Source organism: Tachypleus tridentatus, chromosome 12 (assembly GCF_004210375.1).
Source record: "Tachypleus tridentatus isolate NWPU-2018 chromosome 12, ASM421037v1, whole genome shotgun sequence".
Lineage (NCBI taxonomy): Eukaryota > Metazoa > Arthropoda > Merostomata > Xiphosura > Limulidae > Tachypleus > Tachypleus tridentatus.
In genome coordinates, this window is record NC_134836.1 from 8,690,162 (window position 1) to 8,702,894 (window position 12,733).

Genomic DNA, 12,733 nt, shown 5'->3' on the forward strand with positions numbered 1-12,733 from the left:
CACAAAACCCTGGCATTGCTGCAGTGTCCTTGTTTGGCATTGTAGTGTGTCCCCTTGTAGCTCCATGTTGGGTGGAGTCAGTGGGCACCAAAAAATTCGTTTTTTATTATGGATCTTCCAAATAAAAACTTACTTTAAACAGTGAAAAAACAATTCATAGGTAAACAACCATGTCTTGAAGATTCTGAGCAGCAATCTTCAATGTGTGTAACACCTATATCTCATTTTTGCATACTACATTCTCTTTCAGACAAACCTTTAGGGCAAATGTCTCCGTTTTTCATTTGGAAGAGACTAGAGGGACTTGCTGACTCTCCACAGTCAGACAAAGGGCTTTGATCTGGTGATATATTGGTGGAAACATCCACATCTCAACACAGTGAACTCCTCTTACATTCAAAGGCTTGGGGATATACCTTTTGAGGTTACGCTTCATGCTATTTTAAATTTATCATGAGGAGTTATTGTTGAGAGGGATTTGAAGAACATCCCCGAGTCAGAGATTCTTGCTGATTTCTCTGTCCAAGGAGTTTCTGCAGTGAGTCATATCTCCACTCTCAAAGATAGAATTATGATGCTAATCAATGTCCTCATTTTAACATCTACATCACCACATCCTCCTCCCACCATCAAGGCAGGTTATCTTAATTGCAAGATATGGCCATACATTCCAAACCCTCTCAGATGTTTCCAGTGTCAGTGGTTTGGTCACTCGAAGACATCATGTCATTGTTCCTTAATGTATGCTCATTGTGGTGGCATGGACTATGATGCCTATAAGTGTAAAAAGGACCCTCATTATGTCAATTGCAATGGCTCTCACCCATCCTATTTTTGTTCTTGCCCTAAACGGTTGGAAGAAAAAGAGATGCAGCATTGGAAGACAATTCAAAACATTACTTACCTGAGAATAGAAAATTGCAATCCACCATTTCATCTAGGACATATGCTGCTGCACTTTGTTCCACTACAATAGATGTAGTGCAGGTGCCTTCAAAAGAATCATTCCCACACCACATGAAAAGCCTTTTGACTTCAATGGTCAAAAAAGTTGATGAATCAACTTTAACATCCATCTTTGCCTCTAACATTCATTCCAGCAAACCCTAAGATCCAATTCCTTTGGTTCCAGGTACATTTTCTCCTACCCCAAGATGCAAAATGATCATTCATGCATGTCCTCAGTCGCTGGAATCCTCTTTCAACAACAAAGATCTGCCCAATCGACCCAGAGAAGAATCCATGAAGGCCGACAGACCTCCCTCAAATAAAGACAATGAAAAAAAAGACATGGTCTTAAACAGAAGGGTTTTTCACCCAATTTGCCTCCACATAAATAAAAATGACCACCTTGATACAATGGAACTGTTGAGGTTTATGTTCTAATCTGGATGACATCAAAGCACTGATTGCTTCCTACCATGCTGTATGTCTTTTCTAATGGGAAATATTTCTGAAACTTGCTGATACAGTCACCTTTCAGCAGTTTTCTTGTACAGAAATTACAGGCTGTGGGATGGATGAGTGCATGGAGGAATGACATTGTTGGTTGCTCATCATGTGCCCACCCTGTCTTTGCCACTCGACACATCCTTGGAGGCTGTAGCCATCCATGTTTCCTTGTGTTGTACCATCACTGGTTGTTCTCTCTACCTGTCACCTGAAGAGATCTATGATCATTCAGCTTTTGGTGCTCTCATTGAACAATTGCTGTCTCCCTTTTTAATCCTGGGGACTTTAATGGACATCATCCCCTCTGGGGAAATACTGATATTGATGAGAGGGGTCACTCCATAGAGTGTATGCTCTCTGATCACACCCTTTCTCTTTTCAATACTGGTTCTTCTACTTATTTTCATGCACCTATTCAGTTTTTTACTGCTATTTATCTCTCAATTTGCTCCCTTCACTATTCTCCCACTTTTCATGGATGGTTGGCAATAATCCATGAGGCAGTGATCATTTTCCTATAATTTTGAGAGAGACTTGCCATGGTCTATGCCATCTGATCCATGTGCCCTGATGGAAGCTGGATCAAGCAAACTGGCCCTTTTTTACTGCTCTCATAGAACTTGATCCTACTATCATCTGTAAGCCATCGGTAGATGACTGTGTGGCAGCAGTAACTGACTGTATTATACAAGCAGCTGCTCAGTGTATTTCCTCAATATTCTCATCTGTGGTGGAATCCTGCCTGCCACATGACATGGAAGGCTCAGAAACTGGCCTGGGATACTTTCTGTAGATCTTCCACACTTTCGAACTGCATCGCTTTCCAGCAGGCCTGTGCACATGCTCGGTGGGTAAGACATCAAAGCCAAAAGAAATCTTAGATTATGTTCACAACCAGCATGTCTTCTACCACCAGTTCCAAAGTCATATGTGACAAGATTTGGGCAATATAATTCTTTTCTCCTCTCAATCTTCCTCTTTGATGGCCAGGAAGTAGCTGATACTTGGAGCATTGCCAATTTTCTAGGTGAAAGCTTTTGGCAGGTATCTAGCACTTCTGCTTCTTCCTTCACCTTATTAGCCATCAAGACTTGGGAATAGCAATCACCTCTTTCCTTTTGAGCTGATTGTCTCTACGACTATAATTGTCCCTCTACACTGGTGGAACACAAACTGGCCTTTCATTGGTCTGACAGAACATCAGTTGGACCTCATGATGTAAACTATGAAATGCTGTGTCATCTATCTCCTGCTTCTTTTGCTATTCTGCTGATTGTTTTTTAACTGGATATGGCAGGAGAATGTTTTTCCTTATGCCTGGTGCCAGGGTATTGTCCTACCTTTCTCTAAGCCTGGGAAGGATCCCAAGATTCCTTCAAACTACCGTCCAATTGCTTTGACGAACTGTCTCTGTAAGACCTTAGAGAGGATGGTTAATGCTCATCTTGTTTGGTTCCTTAAATCAAACAACCTCCTCTCGCCCACCCATACCTCCATGTTGTATCATAAGCCTTCTTAATGTGAAAGAATATTGATACAAGATGTTGTCTTTTGAGAAAGGCTTCTCTGATTGATGTTTCACGTTGAATCAGGTGGTCCATGGTGAAGCGCTGTTGTGAGCCTCCATACATATGGGTTACATGGTTATTTGCCCATTTTTATTAGAAATATTTTAATGACAGGAGATTCCAAGTTTGTGTGGGTTTGACACTTTCCCGTTCTTTTCTACAGGAACTTGGAGTCCCTCAGGGCTGTGTTGTGAGTGTCACACTTTTCAGTATAATGATTAATGCCATTGCTGAAGAACTCCCTTTCACTATTGCAAACAGGCTTTTTTGTCGATGCCTCTCATATCTCATGCTAGACGTAAAACATGAGGTATGCTGAGCGGCAGCTACAGACTGCCCTCAATTGTTTACTGAAGTGGACCACAGCAAATGGCTTTAACTTCTCTCTCTCTAAAACTGTTTGCATGCACCTTTGCCACCAACAGGGCATTCACCCTGATCCTGAACTCTGCATCAGTGAAGTTGTGCTGCCTGTTGTTCCTGGGGCTTATCTTTGACTGTACACTGACCTTTATACCACACATTAAGCATCTACGGGTGAAATGTACAAGAGCACTGAACATCCTCAGTGTTCTCTCTTCCACCACTTGGGGAGCTTATCGATGTTCTATGCTAAAGATATATTGTGCTCTTATTCAATCAAAACTCAATTATGGATCACTGGTCTATGGCTCTGCCAGGATCTCAGCCTTAAAGATGCTGGACCCCATTCTTCATCAAGGACTTTGGCTCTGCATTGGGGCTTTCTGCACTTCCCCAGTTCAGAGCTTATACATTGAGTATCATGATCCTTCTGTACACCTCCACTGTTTGCAACTTATTTTACTGTATGCTTCAAAACTTCAATCCTTACCACAACATCCCACCTGGGGTTGTGTTTTCCTTCCTCAGTTGGCCATGCTTTTTCAGAACAGATGATTTGCCAGTGCTCCTTTTGGCCTTCGTATTCAGGTGCAGTTGTAGGAATTGAGTTTGTCCTTGGACAACATTGCTGTATCCACTGGTCAGCCCATCTCACCATGACTTATTACAGTCTCTAAATGTGACCTTTCTTTAAGTCATTTCAGATACTTAAATACTCCTAATTTGAAGTACTGTCTGTTATTTGCTGAACATCTTCAGCAAATATTCCATATAAATAGGAATAGAAGGATGGTTCAAAATCAGGTGACTCTATGGGCTCTGCCATGGTTTGTTGTGGTTCAGTGGTTGTGCACAGAATCCCCTCTGCAGTTTCTGTGTTCACTGATGAACTGTATGCAATTTCTCTTTTTCTGTTTCACATAGAAGCTAAGCAGTATTCAAATTGCACTATTTTTACTGACTCGCTTAGTTCTCTACTGCCCTGAATTGCTTCACAATAGTTCTCACCAATATTTAAAACTGATTGGCCCATTTCTCTTTAACATCTACTTCTATCCAGTTTTTCTTGATACCAAGCCATGTTAGTATTTGTGGGAACGGGCTTGCCAACACTGCAACTAAATCTGTCTACTCTAGCACTATCACTGCTGTGCCTGTTCCATACATGGACTGTGGTCCTGTATTGAAGGGGTGGCACTGTGTCACTTGCCAGTCAACTTGGAGTGAGCAACATGAAAACAAGCTTTTCCAAATAATACCCCCTATTAGACTTTGGAAGTCTTGCTTCTGTAAGGATCAAAAAGAGGAAATTGTCTTAACTAGACTACGCATTGGTCACAGTTTTATAACACATCATTTTCTTTTATCTGGGACTGATGCACCAATTTCTTGTCTGTGTAACACTCAGGTCACAATAAGCCACATTTTACTGTCTTGCTGTCATTACGACTCTCAACCACAGCTCCATTTTAAACGTTTTGTCCCAAAGTTTATCTGTAATGTTAGACAGTGTTATTAGTGATGGTGACACTATCTACCTTAGAAATGTTTTTATTTTTTTAAAGGCCATTAATCTTTTTAATGCTATTTAATTTTTTTGAATTTATACATTCAACATTTGTTTAATGTGAATCCCTTTTAAGAATCAAAGTACACCTAGTTTGATTTAAAATTATAAAATGGCTGTAATGCTAAATAACTTGAAACCAGGACTGGAAAGGCCAACTTCAGGTGTCTAACACTGCTGTTTGAACTACCCGTTAATCATCCTGATGAGTTATAATTAAAATTTTGCTACAACTCTTTTAAAACTTGTATTAATTTCTTACAATGGCCATAATGTCAAATAACTCGAAATCAGGATTGGAAAGGCCAACTTCAGGTGACTAACGCTGATTTTTGAATTACCTGTTATTTATTCTGGTGAAATATGATAATTACAATTATGCTACAGAAAGTCCTTTGCAACTTATATTACTGTAGTTTTCTCTTATCGCTGTAGACTAAATGTAAAAATTGGATTTAATGCTATTTACATTTTTATTTCAAAAATTAAACTTTGTTTTGTTTTACCTTAGTTTCCTTTTATGAATTTTAATAATTTTAATTTTAACTTTTTACTGGATGTTTGGTGCAGATAGCCTAGTTGCTTTGCACTATAAAACACCTAACCAACCAATCCTCTGTCCTCCTCACCTTACACTTTTATTGGATTGGAATATTAGTGTAATTCTGCATGCCCTAACTCTTTTTCATGTTTGTACCCCTGTCTTCCTATTCTCTATAGCACATTTCCTTGAAGTACTGTTTCCTGCTCTTTTTGGCTTGTGGTTATCAGTTGGATGACTTTGCTTTCCATGTCTCTCAGATCCTATACCATAATAATTAGGTTTCCCTTCCCTGTATCCTGATTGCTTCTTCCTCTCTGTGGTTTGTGAGGGTAATTTTGTTTACATGCTAATTTTCCCTCTTTTCATTTCCAATTTATATCAACATTATGGTTTGGATTGCCACCTGTGTCCCATCTTGGCTCTTAAATATAATTTTGTATGTATGGCTTCTTTCTGTGTTTCTCATTCTTTACTACTTATCTACTGGAATCCTAATTCCTCGTATGACTTTTCCCTAATTATACTTACAGATAGTGTTTGCCAGCTTTTGTGTTTGACTTTTTCCCATGCCCTTTTCTGTGTGTACTCTCAACAGATCCACCACCTCACCATGTCTCTGGCTGCTCATTTCTGTCATATGTTTCAAGAGATTGTATAGATTGACACATGGACCACACTGCACACTTTTAACATCCATTATCTTTGTACTTTATGTATCTTTTCCTCAACCAGATACCATATGCCTCCTGTGACCATTTTACATTTCTCATTTCAACTGTGGGTGGGGAAGTTTTACCTTTTCACTTACATTGACCCTGTGCTTCATATTGGATCCGACTCTATGGTGAATGGTGACTGTACAAGTACACTATTCAGTCTGTGAATTCCCAATGTACTTCCTCATGGATGTCAATTTATAAGGGATCTGGATCTGAGTATAAGGTAGTCAAACATTAGATCCACATCATTTGACTGTTTTGATCTATGAAACCCACTGTTGAGATGGGGTGTTCCATAGAACTGTTTGTTGGTTCATCCCTGCAATATATTGCACCATAAATATGCCTGTACCATACCATACAAACTCGTGGACTATTGGGATTAAAGCATGAAAAGAATTTCATCCCACCTCTCTGATCCTTATTGAATACTCTTCATGTGTAGCCTGCTTTTAAAAATGGGATTCTTCAGCTACCCATTTCACTTTCTTTTGTGATATGTTGCTTCAGACTCCCCACTGCACTATTTCTTCCCTCTTTTTGTGGAGTAAGGGTGTCCTTACAGTGCATCAGCTACTAGTTGCTGGGGTGGTGGGCCATGGAGACTTCCTCCCAAGTGTACTCAATCCTACTCAGTTTATAGTAGGGTAGTAGCATTACTGGTTTTAGAGTAGATGAATCCACCACATGCAGCTCACTCCTCTTATTTACCACTGCCTGGATGTTGGTTACTGGATGTGCTGATTGGAGCCAGACCAGCCAACATAAGACCTCACATATCTAGTTTAGTTGGGACTCTCCTCCTACCATGGACTGAATGATCCATTCCCAATGCTGCCTGATTTTAAACTGGAGTTGACTCTCCATGTTGCATTCCACTTTCCTACCATTGCCCATGTGTTGGGTTCTTGGGTGGCTGATGTTGATTCTGTGCTACATTTGCATGCATGTGCTGGTCTGAGTTTTCAGAATGAAAAGCCTCTTTCCCTTCTGATACCTTGGCCTGAAGTGAAGACATTAGGGACCTTTCTTTCTCTGTGGTCCTGATGCTTTATTTCTGGTGCCATCAGGATTTGTCTGAAGTTGGCCCACCTGTTATGGTCTTATGTGCCCTAGCCATTCCACACCATTCTTATTTCCAAATTTCTTTGAGACTTAGGTTTTCATTACAGGGAAAGAATATGCCTGGTACAGATGTAGTGTGGTCTCTTCGATGGGTGTGACTTCCCTATTGCACTCATCTAGATAATTTTGCACTGGTCCCTCTACCATTACAATTTGAGATTCTAGCTACTATGTGAAATGTGAGTGGAAGTAATGTATTGCATTGAAAGTTAGCATTTTTCTACCCTGAAAATGATTTTTAATAGATATAGATACTTCCTACCATCATGTGATGTGGCTCCACTGCATCATGCAAATTAGCATCTGACAATCCTCCACCAATAGGAGTGAACACATACTCAGCACAGTTGACTCCTTCTATACTGCAAGAATAGGCAAAAACTAAAGGATACAATGAAAGTTGGGAGGAATTCATGTTTAAGTAAAATAATTTAAATTAAAAAAAATGGAATTTTTTCACACCAATTTCAGATCAATGTAAATAACAGAAACAAGGATGTTTACCTTTTGTCCAGGCTACATATATGTGTATATCAGAATTTTTGTCCTACTGCCAATGACCAAATATGAATGATAGTTTAGGCTTTGGACATGATAAATAACAAGAAATTAATCTTTATCCATTTATTGTGTTTTTACATTACAAAATGAAGGATTTTAATAAGAGATGTATTCCCCATCAGCAAACCAGGTTTGTCTTATCCAATATGTATGTGCATGTTCATCCTTTTGCTATATTGATGATGAGATTCAAAATAATGTGGTTTTTACTTTTATTATACTCCAGAAAAATCTATTTGTTTGTATGTGTCTTCTAAAAAAAAGTAAACATTTATTAGGTTTGAACCTTTCACTAAATAATTGAATATTGTGTACTTACAGTTTAAAATTCACTTCATGGATACAAGTTTACTGATATATGAAAGTTTTTTTCACCATTGAGAAATAAGAAAATATTTCTTTAAAAAAAGGTCTACTTTATTTTAAGTAAATCATTGTGTATTACCTAATATTACAGTTCAACAGTGTGGTATTTGTGGCTTATTTACATTAAAATGAGTTTAAAAATATAATTCCCAATTTTTTAGCCTTTCAGACCAAGACAGGAATGCCATATGGTACTGTTAACTTAAAATACGGAGTCCCAGCTGGTGAAACTCCAGTGACATGTACAGCAGGAGTCTCTACTTTCATTGTAGAATTTGGTGCCCTTAGCCGTCTTACTGGAGACCCAGTATTTGAAAACACTGCTCTTGCTGCCCTCAGAGCTTTGTGGAACTTGAAATCTCCACTTGGTTTGGTATGAATAGAACATTTAATGTATCATAAAACTGTAATTGCAGGTGATTGGAAATAAAATTCTAGGGAAAAAATAGTTTTGTAAGTTTAGACAGGAAGAATTCTTAAGTATTGAAAAAATATATATATTTGTGAAATTAAATAATTACATCCAAATGAAGCCAAATAAGTAAACAAAATCATGAGGAAGGACTGCATTAAAAATAGCAAATCCTAACCTCTGATTAATTATATTATAACCATAAATTTTAAGCCATAAACAAAACACATTAAAATTAAACATAATACATTGCATATTTTTAAAAAGATCCTAGGGTACAAGTTACAACGTGGGATTGTAAAATTTATTCTAGGTTTTGGAGGCAACTGCTGAAGTAGAATCCACATTGCAGTGGGGATACATTACCTATCAGTTTGAACCTCCAATTTGCTAGTCTTGCATAAAAAGATTAGAAATTATTAGAGAGAGAGGTGTGAGTGCTCAAGCCCACAGTGTCTCACATCTATATCACCCTTCCCTGCCTGCAGACAGTTGTGGGAAAGTGACTGCTTTCCCAAGTTAAAATAAGAATAAGAAAACGATAAACATAAAAAGATGAAAAAAGAAAAAAAATACGAAAAAAATAAATAAATAAAAATGAAAATAAGTTACTACCATTTGGAGGTAAGCAAGTTAAAAGTTACCTCTTGAAGTTAGCATTACTGCCCCAAATATGGTAGAGGCACTAATTAGCTGCCTTCCCTCCAGTCTTACACTGCTAAATTAGGGATGACTAGCACAAATAGTCCTTGTATAGCCTTGTACAAAATTCAAAAACCAAAACAGACAAAACCCTAAATCTTCTTAAGATAAATTATTATAATTTTAGGTTATAATCTGCAGTCATTATAGAAAAAACATTTTGGGTTTTATTTCGTATTATATAACTTTTCTACAGATAGTGTTACAGTATAGAAAGTAAGAGATAAGTATAAAGTTTTACTAAAAAAACATTTTATGTAAATTTATGAAGTTCTAGAGGTTATGCAAAAGAAAGTTGAAAACTGTAAGATGAAAAAAAGTATTTTTATTCTAGCATGAAAATTATAACTGGGTATGTATTTAGAGGATTAACTGGTTGTTAAAAGTCCTAATACTGACTGCATCATATGTTATTTTGATGTAAACATTTGGTCATTGCAATCTTATTTTTTATCAGCATTATATAATAATCAGCTTTCTCATTCTTCTTCATTCAGCCAAATGTAAAATTTTGTGAAAATACCAATATTTATTTATGTAACCCTATAAGTCTTTGTAGATCCTGGCTGTAGCCAATTCTGTTAGTGTTTCATCCAATATGATTAAACCAATAGTGTACTTGTGTTTTTTTCTGTTTGTGCAGGTAGGAAATCATATCAATTCTCAGGATGGAAAGTGGACTGCTGTGGATTCTGGGATCGGTGCTGGGGTTGATTCATACTTTGAATACCTTGTTAAAGGTGCCATCTTACTTCAGCTTCCTGAATTAATGGAAATGTTTAATGGTAATATATAGATCTCAAAATATATGTACCATAGAAGTATGACATCCATCCATATATATATATCCAAGTAGAAAATCAATTTTTTTTTATTGCAGATATAGAGACCTGACATGGCCCTGTGATTAGAGCACTAAATTCATAATCTGAAGGTCATGGGTTTGAATTTTTATTACAGAACATGCTCACCCTTTTCAGTTGTGGTGGCAGTTTACTGTGATGATGAAACCCACTATTCGGTAATAAATGAGTAGCCTAAAAGTTGTCAGTGAATGGTATTGACTAACTGTTTTTGCTCTAGTCTATCACTGCTAAATTAGGGACAACTAGTGCAAATAGCCATCATGTAACCTTGGGCAAAGTTTTAAACAAACCAATCACAGGTAGAAGGAAAAAAAGAGATGACATGATTATCCTTTGCTTCGACAGTGATTAATTTGAAGTAAACTTAGTAATTTTTACAAGTTACCTGTTTTATTAACTCTTAAACAGCAGGAATGTTGAAGATAGCATCATCAGTTGATGATGGCACCATTTAAGGGTTAAAGGATCAACTGTGATATTATTTTGCTTTGAAATCTTATTTTATGCAATGGAGAAAGTGCCAAAATTGCATCATTATATGCAAGTTCATTTTTCAATTGGTGGATGATAAAATAATTCTTTCCTGCACTTGTTAGGTATTATAACTGTTTGAAATCCCTTTTTATAAGTTCAGAGTTACATTTGTGTTCATTGTGGTAGGGGGGTACAAGGTTAATTCCCTCAATTTTTTTTTTTTTTTTTATATACAAAACAAACCATTTCCTCAGTACAGAGCTATTGAAATTGTAGTAGACAAGAATGTTAACAATGTAATGAAGTATAGGAATATTGTCAAAAATTAAATAACAATATAGTACAAACACAAACTTCACAGAAATAATTACTGAAGTTAATAGTCACACATACACACATATATAAAACAATGTATATACAGTAATGACAATAATTGTGAAAAAAAACACAACATAATACATATACTGGTGTCATAAACAATGAGTAATTGTAACTAAATAATGAATTTATTTGTGATATATAACATTATCAAAGCAAGTACAAAAGAAAAACTAAATTGTACAGTGTACTAGTATTTTTTAAGTTCTTTGCTTTGCATAGAGCATCACACTTCCTTTGATTGCTCCAAATATCCTGTAGTACTCTGAACAGTTTAATTCTTAGGTTGCCTTTTGACCTTCTCTTTCGAATTAGTCCTTTCCTTACTGCCTGAAAGTTGTTGATACTGGAATTTAGTACATACCAGTCCATTTCTTTTCACTGTTTCACCACAGTTTCTACCTTCTTGGATTTCTTCACCTTTATAAAGGTGGATCCCTACCCATTTGATTTTGCCTCTGGAGTGTAAGGCTGAAGTATCAGAAATTACCTGTACATGTCAACATTCAGGGCACCATCAATTTTGTATAGATACACCTTTTTTTTAACAATGCCTCCCTTTCTAACCATGCATTTTGTTGTGCCCTGCACCCCATATAACCTGTGTGTGTATTGCATACAGAGTGTGTGCAGTTTTCTCATTTTGATTGTTTCTGTGCTATTTCAAAAGTAGTAATATTTGTAAGGTACTTTTTAAACATCTTTATTTTTAAATTTGTATTTTTCAGTATATTTTGTATGCTCCTATAGTCATAGGTGTTGATCTCCCTCACCAAGTGTGCATGCTCCTCCTTAAGGGATCCACCCTACAATTTGTACACTGGGTGTAAATCACCAGTACTGTTAGCTGAAATTCAGGCCCAAACTTGGGATGCACATTGTAAATATTCTATTGTATTTAGATATTGTACTTTGACCATGATACCATCCTTCTTTCTCCTATTGGATAAACTGTCATTGATCAACAATTTGAATACTTGTATGAAAAAGCATGTATCTACAGCTTTGCTCATTCCACTATTTGTGGTCTGATTTTGTTTCAACATTTAGGTTTGATTACCTGTTTTCAGCAGTAGTTTTCAAACAGAAACATGCCCATTGGGTCCATTTTGAACTATTATGTATCTTACAGCTCTTGCAGTAACTTTTACACCAATATTTACAGCAGAGTCATGCACATTTTCGCACAGTAGTCTGTTAAGGATCAAACAGTGCGATGTGAGCCATGTTTACTTCACACTTTCTAATGTAAGAACACGGAATTAATATCTGCAAGATATACACACAAAATACATGTAGTAAAACTAATAAGTAAGTTATTTTATTTCATTATACTTTACATCATATTCTATTCCAAAACAGTAAATAAACCTTCTGGGAAAGCAACACGTTTCCAGTGTGTTGGCTTAAAACCTAGATATAATTGATTAAGAAGATAAACAGTACTGTATAATATCCACATTGTAAGAATTATTGAAATGTGAATAGTTCAAAATCACTTTTTGTTTTTTGGATGAGGTTTTATGCAGATACATGCACAAACTCACTTTGACACATAAAAACAAGTTGTAGTAATGGATTTGATAAAATAATTATTAATTTAGCTTTGTGTATTGAACTTAAATAGTATCTTTTT

At 36.6% G+C, this 12,733-nt stretch overlaps 1 protein-coding gene across 1 annotated transcript in view; it reads left to right on the plus strand.

Annotated features, from left to right (window-relative positions):
* LOC143233976 (ER degradation-enhancing alpha-mannosidase-like protein 2) overlaps positions 1-12,733 on the plus strand; it is a 56,604-nt gene that overhangs the window by 20,708 nt on the left and 23,163 nt on the right. Inside the window, exons 4-5 of the mRNA XM_076470928.1 lie at positions 8,427-8,638; positions 10,023-10,164. Of these exons, the coding sequence (XP_076327043.1) occupies positions 8,427-8,638; positions 10,023-10,164 (354 nt within the window). The remainder of the gene's footprint in view (positions 1-8,426; positions 8,639-10,022; positions 10,165-12,733) is intronic.